The sequence below is a fragment of the Hyla sarda genome, chromosome 2, assembly GCF_029499605.1.
Source record: "Hyla sarda isolate aHylSar1 chromosome 2, aHylSar1.hap1, whole genome shotgun sequence".
In the NCBI taxonomy this organism is placed as follows: Eukaryota; Metazoa; Chordata; class Amphibia; order Anura; family Hylidae; genus Hyla; species Hyla sarda.
In genome coordinates this window covers 231,103,094-231,117,211 of record NC_079190.1, presented here as the reverse complement: position 1 = coordinate 231,117,211, position 14,118 = coordinate 231,103,094, and the positions used below count along the sequence as shown (strand labels likewise).

At 43.0% G+C, this 14,118-nt stretch overlaps 1 protein-coding gene across 1 annotated transcript in view; it reads left to right on the top strand.

Annotated features, from left to right (window-relative positions):
• The window catches only part of CRCP (CGRP receptor component), a 30,525-nt gene extending 23,153 nt beyond the window's left edge, over positions 1-7,372 (top strand). Inside the window, exons 5-6 of the mRNA XM_056556530.1 lie at positions 5,076-5,133; positions 6,329-7,372. Of these exons, the coding sequence (XP_056412505.1) occupies positions 5,076-5,133; positions 6,329-6,472 (202 nt within the window). The 3' untranslated portion in view covers positions 6,473-7,372. The remainder of the gene's footprint in view (positions 1-5,075; positions 5,134-6,328) is intronic.
• The last annotated feature ends 6,746 nt before the right edge of the window (positions 7,373-14,118 follow it).

The window sequence follows — 14,118 nt, the reverse complement described above, 5'->3', positions numbered from 1 at the left end:
GCAGCATGTGACTTCCTTGCAGTCGAAACTAGCAATAAATATGAAATATAAAAAATTGTCCTAACTATATTCCTTCTATTATATTAATCTAAATGTGAAATCCCTAATGTTTTAGCTGTTGTACTAAATTTGTACAGACCATAGATTGTATACAAGGAAATAAAGGAGTAAAAGGAAATACAGCAGGTTTTGTAGGTACTCTCAGAATGGATGCTGTTCATTAAGACCTCTTTAAAGGAATCTGAAAGCAGGGTCACCCGCACATACCTGAATATATAGGTAGTGTGGGTGATCCTCTTCATAATGCGTCATACTGGGCAAAAATCAGTGCAGCCATACAGGAGATATCCTTCTTATTGCTCATAATGTCAACTCCTTGTTCTGCGCAATGGGGCCAGGTGCTGTATGTGCAATACTTTCCCCCGCCCGATCCGTCCGATATCACCGGTTAGTGTGGGTGATCCTGGTGTAAGATTCCCTTTTTAATATTTATACAATTATTGATATTTATGACTAGATAACTAGGCCATTGTTAGGTAGAGTTCAAATCTTTTGTTTACCTCTGCTAAAATCCCTTTTCATTACTCTTTGTTTAGTTTGTGAATATTGGTGGCCTTTTGCCTAGATAGGACGTCCGTATTAGATTGGCTGGGTTTTTTGACTCCTGGCACACTGCATCTGCGACATGAAAAAACTGGATCTGTGCAGTTTTGTAAGGGCATTTCTGTACAGTAAAACTGACATGCCAAGTTTATTCTACAGCTCAGTACAATTCTAACTATACCAAGTTTGGATAACCTTTGTTTTGTTTTGCTATAAAAAAATATATATATATTAGGGATGTCCCAATACAGGTTATTGGGACAGATACTAGACATTTGCACAAGTACTTGTACTTTTATTTTTATTTGCACAAGGTCCCTTACCCTGCTCCGTGCGTTCAATCGTCGATAACACTGATCACTGCTATGCTATGGCATAGCATTGATCAGTATGCAATCTAGATATTGCATGTAGTTGTCCCCTATGGGGACAAAAAATTTAAAAAAATTCTTGTGAATTAACCCTTTTCCCAATAAAAAAAATTGAATATATATATTTTTAATATAAAAAAGCCCTTTCTCTTATAAAAAAAAAAAAAAAAAACACCCCTTTTTCCCCATTAAGGGTAAGTTTACCGGGGCGGATCCACAGTGTATTTTACCCTGCTGATCTGCCGCTGAAGGACTACTACATGCTGCCTTTGGATGTGCCTTCTTGGAGCGGCAATACGTAGCTAGGAGCAGACACATTGAAACAATGTGCGAGTCGCCGCACATATGAGTGGTGTACTCGTAAACGTTGTGGCCGCTCCCCCTGCTCCATGAGCTAGGCCGAGAGCAGCCGCAATGTGCAAGTACACTGCGCATGCGTGCTGCGACTCGCACGTTGCAGTGTTTCTGCTCGTTGCGGCGTATTGCCGCTCCAAGCAGGCACATCTAAAGGTAACACATAGTGGTCCATCAGCGGCGGATCCGCAGCGTAAAATACGCTGTGGTTCTGCCCATGTGAACAGACCCTTAAGGGAAAAAAAATGTCACATGACATTGAAAAAGTATCGGTGAGTACTTAAGAAAAAGTATCAGTACTCGTACTTGGTCTTAAAAAAATGGTATCTGGACATCCCTAATATATATTGTCCCGATACCATTTTTTTAAGACTGAGTACGAGCACCGATACTTTTTCTTAAGTACTCGCCGATATCTTTATTGCCATGTTCTGACCACTATTTGATGACTTTTAATTCCGATTTTTTTTTTCTGGTTTGTGATGTTAACAAACATCAGCAAATTTGGATTTTGAAATTGTTTACCCTGTTGACCATGTAGAATTGAGTGCCTTTTATAAGCAACCATTCGATTGCTTATAGGAAATGCTAGCAGAATGCTTGGTTGTATAGGGATGATATGGATTTTATCAGTGACCCAGTAAATATCTAACTCCTGGCCAAATCGGTTATTTTCTTTATTAGATTAAGTGCATGCACAATAAGTAAATCACACAGACCTACATTGTTAGTGACATACTTCTTCCAATTTATTTGGCACTCATCCAGTTTATATAGACATTGCAATTAGCATAAGTTCCCGCCCTCACTAGGGAGATGTTTTTAGCCTTGGCATACCATATAAGGTATGCCCTCTGTCTCAGATATTTAAGAAGGTTTTAGGCATTGGCTAGAACAGGAAATTCCTCTACTTGACGGGAGGAGGGAAAGCAAGGAGCAGAGTAGCATGGGGGTGGGCTTTGTCATATATATATTATATTATATTATATTTACATCACATCCACTACAGGGAGAGGGATTAGCAGTAGAAAGAGAGAAGTGCTAATGTTGTTGTACAGAACACTGGTGAGACCTCACTTGGAGTATTGTGCGCAGTACTGGAGGCCGTATCTCCAGAAGGATATAGATACTCTAGAGAGAGTTCAGGGAAGAGCTACTAAACTAACACATGGGTTGCAGATAAGGTTAAAGAATCTCAATATGTTTGGAATGGAGGAAAGATGAGAGCGATGAATATCATAGAAACTTTTAAATACATAAAGGGATCCAACACGTTAACAGAGGAGAGTATATTTAAAAAAAAAAAATAAAATACCACAATGCACATAGTTTTATGTAAGGGAGTAATAGCAGTAATGTCAGGACGTATTGCTTTACTGAGAGAGTAATGAATACATAGAGTAGCCTTTCTGCCGAAGTGATTGTTGTAAATACAAGGACAAAGTTTAAAAGGGTGGTCCTGTGAAAAACAACTCATCCACAGGATAGAGGATTAGTGTCTGAACTCCTGAGGAAACCCGGCTCCCTAAGATAAGTGTGTGCTGCAGACTGCATACACTCCACTCATTTCTATAGGAGTGCTGGAGATACCGGAGTACAGCACTTGGGTCTCTTCGGCACTCCCATAGAGAATGAATACAGCATGTGGCGTCTGCAGCACACACCTCTCAGCAAGCTGGGTCCCTTTAGGAGATTGCGAGGGGTCATAGCAGTCTGACCCCCGTAATCAGACACTTATCCTGTGAATATGGGATATGTTGTTTTTTTACCACCACTTTAAGCATGCATAGGACAGGCATAGGTTATCCTTCATATAAGATAGGGCCAGGGACTATTGATAGTATTCAACATATATTGGGAAAACTAGACGGGCCAAATGGTTCTTATTTGCCGATACATTCTATGTTTCTAGGTCAGTTTAATGCATACGCATGAGGGATCGACCGATTATCGGTTTGGCTGGTATTATCGGCCGATATTCACGATTTTGGGCGTTATCGGTATCTGCAATTACCTTGCCGATAATCCAATAATGCACCGCGCCGCACCCTCCACCACCGCGCCGCGCTGCACCACCGCACCGCCCCGGCCGCTGCCCCATTGCCTCCCCCATCCCCAGTTTTATAATTACCTGTTCCCGGGGCCCAGGGTCCACGCTATTTCTGGCTCCTGCGCCATCCTGTGTTACGCTGTGCGCAGCGCAATGACGAGTGACGTCCTCAACGCGACGTCACCGTCATTGCGCACAGTGACAGCTCAGGAGGATGGCGCTGGAGACAAAAGTAGAGCAGACCCCGGGAACAGGTAATTATAAAACCGGGAATGGGGGAGGCAATGAGGCAGCGGCGGCGGTCTCTGGCCGGAGCGGTGGGGGGGGGGGGATGCGGTGCGGGCGGGGTGTGGAGGTGATAGGACTCGGGACCCCAGGACAGGCAGGGAGAGAAAAGCGGGTGGCGGCGGTGGTCTCTGGCACCGCAAAAGCCGCTGCAGTTCATTGATTTAAAGCGCCCGCTTTAAATCTATGATCTGCAGCGGTGTCGCCGGGGGGATAAATAGCTGTTAACTTATACCGGAATATCGATATAAGTTATCGGTAAAAAACTATATCGGTCGATCCCTAATACGCATTAAATTGATCTTTTAGCTCGGGGGTCTACTGTTACACCCTGCCACTTTAGCAACTCAAGGCAAGCACTATGATTAAATCACCGGATGCCAATCTGGCTACTAGAGACCAGGAATGCATGTCAAGCACCGTTTAATATAGTCACAATCTATAATAACAGTCAAAGAGTTAAATGATCGGCACTGGAGTAGTCTACAATGTCTGTTATTGCCAGAAAGTGTATACAGAGTTCTCCCTCGTCCAACCCATGCTGTAAGTGTATGTCATGGGTCGGGATGGAGTAAATACATTTTAAATACCAATTTGTGGAAAAACTGTTTATATGTGGGCCCTGAAAGGCGATAATGGGCAAACAATCTGTAGACAGTGCAGAAGATAGCTAGTTTGCATACTTTTTTCCATGGATCAGTGACTGTAAGACTCCCTACACGAGCTGTAATTCTGCAAGGAGAATTGGTACCTTACAAGAGTTCCCCAGCCATCAAGTACCCTGATCTGTGCTTATGAGGAGTAACAATGCTGAGCCGTGCTGTCTGCTGATGTCTGCCTCTGGTCTGACATCTGTAGTCAAGTTTCAAGGTTCTTTAGTGGGCTTGATATTTGCATACAGGGTAGCTACCTATAGAGGTCATTAGACAGTTATTTTATTATTTTGCATACTTACACCAAATGGATCTCCCCTGAAAGAATCAGTTCTTTCCAATTTAGAAATAGTAAAACGGGGAAACCGTGATCTACGCTAATAATAATATGAGGGTTGTTTGGGCTTTACACAGTTGTAGCGAGTAGAGTTTGCCAGATTTAGCAAAGCTGAGTTTATTGAGCCTAGTGCTACATATCTGTGGTTGTTTATAGGACTGCAAATAATGCCGCTACATGCTCTTTATTCAATTATCAGCTTTAAAGAAGTAAATCTCGAATTCACATCTTGTATATATGTGTTTTAATAGTTTAAAATGTGGCCAAAGCAGGTAGTAGTTATTGACTAAGGTGTATAAATATATGGATAGAGTTGTAAGGGAAGTTGTAGACAGACAGTTTGTTGTTTTTCATGCCATTTGTAAAACTGCAGCACCTAATGAAAACAGCGTCAAGAAATAATGATTCTCCTGCTTCCACAGAGCAGAAAAACTGCAGCTACTTAACCACCGACCTATGACAGCTGTAGAAATTCAACTGGTACGTACAAAACTGTTGTAATCTACTTAGCTGTGTAACAGCTGGCATTCTCCATATAGGGAGGGGTATCAGCAGACATGTGTGAGTTCAGAATAAGGGTCCCCACACAAATTATGCCTGAATTTTTGTGTCTGTAAAAGGCCTTATGTACACTATGGAATTTCCGAGCAGAATCTGGCGGAAAAATTCTGCTCTGAATTTCCGTTGCAGCAGACTCCAATTGTTTTCAGTGGGATTCTGCTGCACCGTGCACTCTGTTATTGACGTGACAACCAAATTCTTCCCTGCTGTGGTAGGGCGACGCGGTCAGTAACCGTAACTTTGCCTCGCCTCAAACAGGTCAGTCAGCTGTTGGTGACCGCGTCTCCCTACCACAGCCGGGAAGAATTTTGGGTATGTCCCCTCAATAAAAGAGGACCTTACACTTTCCTGTGTGAGTGCTGTTTTTCTTTACTTGTGTAGTGTATTTTGTACGGAACTGCCTCATAGATATGCATTCCCAGTGGTCACTTGCACACACCTATCTGCATCCTTTAGACCCCATCCGCATGCAAGATTTTGTCAACCTATTTTATGCAATAGTGCCTGCCATGCTTCTCATAGCTCTTTTTTTTTTAAAAAAAAACTAATGTTATGGCTGTTAGAATATGGTAAAAAAAAAAAACTACTTCTAAAAAAAAAAAAAAAAAAAAAAAAAAAATGATATCGCTTTTTAGCACTGTACTCACTGACTTACAAAATCAAGCTAACATTTTAATGCACGGTAAACGCTACAAATGAAACCTCCAAAAATTGGATTGTGGAGGTTTTCTTTACCATTCCACCTGGCAGTACGTGAAAGCAAAGATGAAAAAATGTAAATTGCCTGTGTCTTTAAGGGATTAATCTTGAGTCTGAGCTTTGAAATAAGAAAAACTGTGGTTATTGATTCAAGAGGCAAATGTTCCCTTTTAATTTATAAAACATTCTCCAAATAGATCAAGACTATATACATAAATATAGGTCATTGTGTCCTTCTTGTGTTTTTATTTTTTATTTTTATTTTTTATTATGCTTCTGGCAAATTTTAATGGCAACCAAAATGACTGGCATTGTGGCTCCGCCAGGGATTGTTACCCAGCTTTACCAGATTCCTGTCTTCCTGGGTACTACAAACAAATTTCAATAATCTCTGCCCATTTCTATTTCTATGTAGATGGTGGAGGAGAGTGAAGAAAGGCTGACAGAAGAGCAGATTGAGGAGCTCATTCAGACAATTACTGGTATCCTTCCTGGGGACCCAGAAGCTGAGACACAGGAACAAACCCAAATGGAAGAGGATGACATTCCACAAGAATAATATTTATGATTTCGTAAATACTTGTTACAACATGTAGTAATTTATTTGTCATTGTTCCAGTGTGATCAACCCAATTATATTCTATTTTTTTTTTTTTATACTGAATTTGTTTTATATTGCTGCTTAATATTGTTGCAACTTTTTTTTTTTTTTTTTGGAACACAGTGCTCTCTGCTGACATCACGAGCACAGTGCTCTCTGACATCTGTCAGCAGAGAGCACTGTGGTCATGTCAGCAGAGAGCACTGTGTTCCAAAAGGAAAATAATTTCCTCTGTAGTTTCCAGCAGCTAATAAGTACTGGAAGGATTAAGATTTTTTAATAGAAGTAATTTACAACTCTTTAACTTTCTGGCACCAGTTTTCCACCGGAGTACCTCTTTAATTATTGGATTAGAAGTCAGTCTCCAAGAATCTTTCACAGTTTTATCGTCATTCTGTTTGCCTTTGTCAGGAGTCAAACTACCACTGCCTTGAATATAACAATTTCCTGTAGGTATTTATGCTAATATAATATTCACATATATACTGGCATATTTGTATATGCCAATACATTAACAGTTAAGAGATAACTATAAATGGTTCATGTAATTTTAACAAACTTTGCATAAATCAATAGTTCAACAGAATAGAAGATATTTTGCAATATATCTTATCATAAAACAATGCTTCTTTCCATGCCAAACTCATCATTTCATTCCCTCTGAAAAATAGCTCATTTATGCTGTGTCTTTACAAGATGGACTAGCAGCTCCGAGGACTAGTATAGACTTTTTTTGTGAGGGGGCCGTTCAAGTGAGAAAAGGGGAACTTCTTATAATTATTTACTGTATGTAAAAAATAAAATAAAAGTTTGTAAAAACACGAAAAAATTTGAATATGTAAACACAACTCTGACTAGGGATCAACCGATATAGGCCCAGATTTATCAAACTGTGTGAGGGAAAAAGTGGAGAGATTTTCCCACAGCAACCAATCACAGCTCGGCTTTCACTTTACCTCAGCTCCTTAGCTGAGCTGTGATTGGTTACTGTGGGAAAGTCACTCCACTTTTTCCCTCACACAGTTTGATAAATCTGGGCCATAGATTTTTTAGAGCCGATACTGATAACCTGTGAACTTTCAGGCTGATAACTGATCACTTATACCGATATTCCATGCATTTTAATTCCCCCCCCCCCCCACAAATATCCTTGGTAAAATGAGGGTGCGTCTGTGCGGGTATACCCTGATAAACAGTTTCTGGCCCCGCAGAAGCCGCTGCAGATCAATGATTTAAAGCGGGCACTTTAAATCAATGAACTGCAGTGGCTTTTGCGGGGCCAGAGACCGCCGCCGCCCCCACCCGCTTCTCTCCCCCTGCCTATCCTCTGGCCAGAGACCGCCGCTGCCCCATTGCCTCCCCCATCCCGGTTTTATAATTACCTGTTCCCGGGGTCCAGGCTACTTCTGGCTCCTGCGGCGTCCTGAGCTGTCACTGTGCGCCGGGCCACTGACGGTGACATTGCGTTGAGAATGTCATTCGTCATCAACAGCGCAGGACGCCGCAGGAGCCAGAAGTAGTGCAGACCCTGTGAACAAGTAATTATAAAATTGGAGATGGGGGAGCAGTAGCCTCATTGCGGTCTCTGGCCAGAGGATAGGCAGGGGGAGGCAATCGGGCAGCATCGGTGGTTGGACTCAGAACCCCAGGACAGGCAGGGGGAGAGAAGTGGGCGGCAGCGACTATCTCTAGCTCTGCAAAAGCCGCTGCAGTTGACTGATTTAAAGCGCCCGCATTATCGGGAAGGTAATTCCCGATAACTTAGAAAATCGTGAATATCATCCGCTAATATCAGCCAAACCGATAATCGGTCGATCCCTAACTCTGACTTCCTTACCAATATATTTCCCTCACACTCTCACAATTGTAAATTACAATTGTGTTTTTATTGGTACTGTGCTGCAGGCATGATTAAAAAAAAAAAACTTTACATAGATCAATAGAACAAATTAATATGAGAAAACTTGTAATATATATTTAGACAAAATTGCTGTTAATAACCCCCCCCCCCCCTTTGTCCTCTGTCTGCAAGACAAGCAATACGGGAGAGATTTATCAAAACCGGTGCAAAGGAAAAGTTGCCCATAGCAACCAGATTGCTGCTTTCATTTTGCAGAGGCCTTGTGAAAAATTAAAGAAGTGATCTGGTTGGTTGCTATGGGCAACTTTTCCCTCTAGACAGGTTTTCATGAATCTCCCCCTACAAGTCAATAGAGGGGGGAGAGGGAGCCCTGCCCACCAGCTCTGGGAGAACTGAAAGTTAGAGAGAGATGAAGTCTGTAAAAACAGAAATCTTCAGAAAAATACCATAAACAAGTTATATAACTGGCAGAAATAGTGCTGCTTCTCATGTACACACCGGGCAGAAAAAATACAATGGGTACTTCCAGCTCCCATAAGAAAAATGTAATTTTTGTTTCACAAAATGGACCATATTACAAGAAAAAAAACATAGAAACCGCACACGAAACGCCGACGTGGCATAAGCCCACCCAGGGCACTCAACCATCCTATTTTGTTCCTGTGCTGTTCTCACTAGATGCAGGATCTGGTCTCAGCTAGCCAGGCATTGCAACTTGATAGGGATTTAGGCAGCATCATTATGTAATCACACTGTCCACATCTTAAAGCCAGCACTAAGCAAGGGGTTCGGGAGCCAGGGGCTTTTATACACTGCTCAAAAAAAATAAAGGGAACACTAAGATAACACATCCTAGATCTGAACAAATGAACTAATCGTATTAAATACTTTCGTCTTTACATAGTTGAATGTGGTGACTACAAAATCACACACAAATTAGCAATGGAAATCAATTTTATCAACCCATGGAGGTCTGGATATGGAGTCGCACTCAAAATCAAAGTGGAAACCCACACTACAGGCTGAAACAACATTGATGTAATGTCCTTAAAACAAGTCAAAATGAGGCTCAGTAGTGTATGGTCTCCTGAGGGATGTCCTCCTAGGCCTGGACTAAAGCATCTGCCAACTCCTGGACAGTCTATGGTGCAACGTGGCGTTGGTGAATGGAGCAAGACATGATGTCCCAGATGTGCTCAATCGGATTCAGGTCTGGGGAACGGGCAGGCCAGTCCATAGCATCAATGCCTTCCTCTTGCAGGAACTGCTGACACACTCCAGCCACATGAGGTCTTGCATTAGGAGAACCCCAGGGCCAATCGCACCAGCATATGGTCTCACATGGGGTCTGAGGATCTCAGTACCTAATGGCAGTCAGGCTACCTCTGGCAAGCACATGGAGATGCCACCCCACACCATTACTGACCCACCGCCAAACCAGTCATGCTGTAGGATGTTGCAGGCAGCAGAATGTTCTCCACGGCGTCTCCAGACTGTGTCACATCTATCACATGTGCTCTGCATGAACCTGCTTTCATCTGTGAAGAGCACAGGGTGCAGTGGCGAATTTGCCAATCTTAGTGTTTTCATGCACGGTGTTGGGCTGTAAGCACAACCCCCACCTGTGGAAGTTGGGCCCTCGTACCACCATCATGGAGTCTGTTTCTGACCGTTTGAGTGGACACATGTACATTTGTGGCCTGCTGGAGGTCATTTTGCAGGGCTCAGGCAGTGCTCCTCCTTGCACAAAGGTGGAGGTAGCGGTTGTGCTGCTGGGTTGTTGCCCTCCTATGGCCGCCTCCACGTCTCCTGATGTACTGGCCTTTCTCTTGGTAGCCTCCATGCTCTGGACACTACGCTGACAGACACAGCAAACCTTCTTGCCACAGCTCGCACTGATGTGCCATCCTGGATGAGCTGCACTACCTGAGCCACTTGTGTGGGTTGTAGACTCCGTCTCATGCTACCACTAGAGTGGTGCGCCAGCATTCAAAAGTGACCAAAACTTCAGCCAGGAAGCATAGGAACTGAGAAGTGGTCTGTGGTCACCACCTGCAGAACCACTCCTTTATTGGGACGGGGGTCTTGCTAATTGCCTATAATTTCTGCCTGTTGTCTGTTCCATTTGCACAACAGCATGTGAAATTGATTGTCAATCAGTGTTGCTTCCTGAGGGGACAGTGTGATTTCACAGAAGTGTGAGTGACTTGGAGTTACATTGTGTTGTTTAAGTGTTTCCTTTATTTTTTGGAGCAGTGTACATTGCCAACAACAAATTGAATACAGGGGGAACTGGTGTGGGGATCCCGCTATTCCCAGATTCTCCAAACCTGCTTTATTTTAATAACGCCCAGCACTGAGAAACCAGGAAGAACTGGCTGAATCCCACCTTGCCTGTACTGCCCTGAATGCAACCCCATGATGTTCGCATCATAGATCATGCATTATGGGTGCCAATGAAACTCCCTCTGTATAAACTCTGAGAGGCCACAGTGGCTATTGACCTTAGCATCTCAAAGGTTAAACTGATGGAATCTGAGTTCTAACTAATTCAAACAGTTGTGCCAGGAACCCATACATATTTACTAGCCATACTCCTGCCTCCATAATCTTGCAGGTACAGCGGCAGTACTCCTGAGATTAGTACAATGCATATATCTATAATGGAGGATGAAGTAACCCATGTACTGATGCATACTGTATATATTATGGAGCATTGAGGGGTGCAAGGGGTTGTCTACTTCTACCCTCCCCTCTAAAGTTTGCCTTCTAAGACAATAGATACCATATCGTGATCATTGCAATATGGCACCTGCCCTCTCTAGTTTCAGAAAGTGTATTTCCTTTTAGCATCCGTTAGCGTATACACTTTTTAAGTGTATAAAACGTATATGATGTCGCAACCCGCATTTTATGTGGAAACCTTAATGAATATGTTGAGTTTTTGTGAAAATGTTTGGGACACGCCCCTTTTCGGTAGCCATGCCCCCTTTCCCAGATGGCCACACCCTTTTTTGGGGTTTTCTCAGTAAAATGGAGGGTTAGTCTGTTTTTTTTTTCTGGCACACAACCTGACAAAACATGTCGGGTTTACCATAGTAAATCAGGACCATTTGGGTTTACAATAGTAAATCAGGACCATTTTGTGGGCAGAAGTGCCATTATTTCTGGAAGAAAGCAGCTATATTTTTCTGATCTTGTACCTTACTGTCAAACTAGATTTACCCTATGTGTTTTCTCTCCAAGGTTTTGATTACTTTGTACACAATGCAATACACAGTGCTGTACACAAAAATCACGCAGCTGGATACAATATAAGGTTCTTTTCATAAGCAGATCCTACTTGTAAGAGGATTTACACTGAGTGCTTTTATGGTTGGGTTTCATTTCATTGTAATTTTTTCTCACAATGACATTTTAGCGGGATTGAAACCATTTACATGTCCTTGTAACGTTTCCCTCTATTACAGAAAGCAATATCTGTCTGCAGTCAGACAAATGGGCTGTAGTCCAACTTCAGCTGACTTGATCATATGAATATTATTATATGTGAATTGTTTATGACTAAATAAGCTACAGTCTGGTTATCCAGATGTTTTCTCTCAATGACAGCTGCTTGCTCTGTGGATTCTTGTGGTGGTATGGGAATAATACTTAGTGTTACTGCCAAAAGTGGCCTGCCATATGATTCCTGCTATCGGCTATTATGATTGTGAGCACCACAGCTGTATAGAGAAGTGAGTATGCCCACATAATAATTAAGGAAGCATAATATAGTAATATAGGCGCCCATGCCGATACTGCAATGAATAGCAAGTGGGGACAGTAAATTCTGTTCATCCCTGGAGTCTAGTGGCCCAATCAGCTGATGGGTTTCTAGGGCAGCCTGAGGCCTTAACATGGCCTCAGGCATCTTTTGTGGCTCTAGAAAGCCGAACACATAGATTAATGGAATACAATAGCAGCTTTCTATATGGCCTGGTACTGGAATGAAAGGAAAAAAACACAATGAGGAGCGGACACACCTATGTTCTTTATGTCTGCATACACACTTTGAATACTTTCACCAGTGGAACTTACTTCACCGAGGGGAGCTGAGTCCGGCATCTCTTACCTGGCTCGCCAAAATGTTGTAGAAAATCCAGACTTGTAATAAGATTCAATGTCCGTGGTGTCTTCCCCGGATAGCGAATTTGCAGTAGTTGGAAAAACACAGACAGAAGTCAGTGGTCCTACAACTGATTTCTCCTCCAGCATAGAGAGAAAATCCCTGGGGGAGCTCAGTGTCCAGTTTATTTATGCCTAACAAAAGGGAGGGTTTACAAAGCCACTCCCACATACAGTACAGAGCCACACCCATACATACAGTCAGCATTAGGTTACACATGATTCAGCCTACTGAAGATATGACACACCTCTATGTGCCATCAACAAATCGCCACATCTGCAGCTATGGCAACCAGTCGACAACACATGAACCTATGCCATATCGCACAATATGAAGGCAATGTGACAACTTAATATTTCCACGACAGTCCGTCCTGCTCCCCTCGTGCCGGTGAACTTGTGGAATATGCCCGCATACAGGTGAGCTTCAGGTTTCTTCCTTCTTTTCTAAAGTTCACCTGTAGGCGGGCATATTCCACAAGTTCACCGGCACAAGAAGAGCAGGACGGACTCAGCTCCCCTCGGTGAAGTAAGTTCTACCGGTGAAAGTATTCAAAGTGTGTATGCAGACATAAAGAACATAGGTGTGTCCGCTCCTGTTTTTTTCCTTTCATTCCAGTGTATAGATCGGGTGGTAATATTCCACCAGAGATGAGTGGAGCGGCAACCACAGAAGTTCTCCTTATTCTAAAACAATAATTCAACGCAAGATAAAGTTGTGAGTGGTCTGTTTTTTGGCCACTCACTGAGTGTAAGTTCTCTCTTTTTATTTTTTTTCTGTTCCTCGAGTGAGAAATGTATGGTCATAGAATTGAAACTGCAGCCGCTCCACAGTTTTTTCTTCTTTTATTGCTATATGGCCTGGTAAGAGGTGATTACATCACTCAGGGGCTCGGCTGAGGCTGAGAGACAAATTCCAGCCAAGCTTCCTGAGACAGCAAAGGTTGATGCGTTTTCTTGGGAGAGAGGGAGGAGCCGGGGAGCTGAAGACAGGTACTGGCCCTATAATAAATCCACCATTGTGCAGCAGCTTTGGCCACTATTTCTAAAGTGGAAATGTAGTGTATATCAGTGGTGCACACAGAATCTTTGTAGCTCAGCCAGATTGAACATGGTGTGGTGGACAGCTATAGGAAGAGTCCTGGTTGCTGTCGGGTTGGTAGATGATAGCAGCAGCAGTGAGGCTGTAAGTCACCCAGCGGAGATTGGGAAGGGGGGGGATTTTGACATGAGGCCTAGTAATAGGGGTGTGGATGGTATGCTGGCACAACATACAATATTGGAGTTTGGTCGGGGGGATTGGAATTCCAACCTAAAGCACGGGACAGGGGCAGCAATTGCCATACTCATTTTAAATCAATGGGTGGTATTTCCCTATGTCTTACACAGCACTGATATGAGGAGGAGGCAGAGCATCTCCTCTGAATGTTTAGCCTGTGTCATGGTATTGATGTCAAGGTCTCCATTGCAGTCCTTTTCCTGCATCTGGGACCCAAAACTCAACACCATGAGCAGCAACATGAGCAGCTCAGGGCCACCACTAATAGCTGGAGCGAAGCGATCTGCAGTGCTGGCT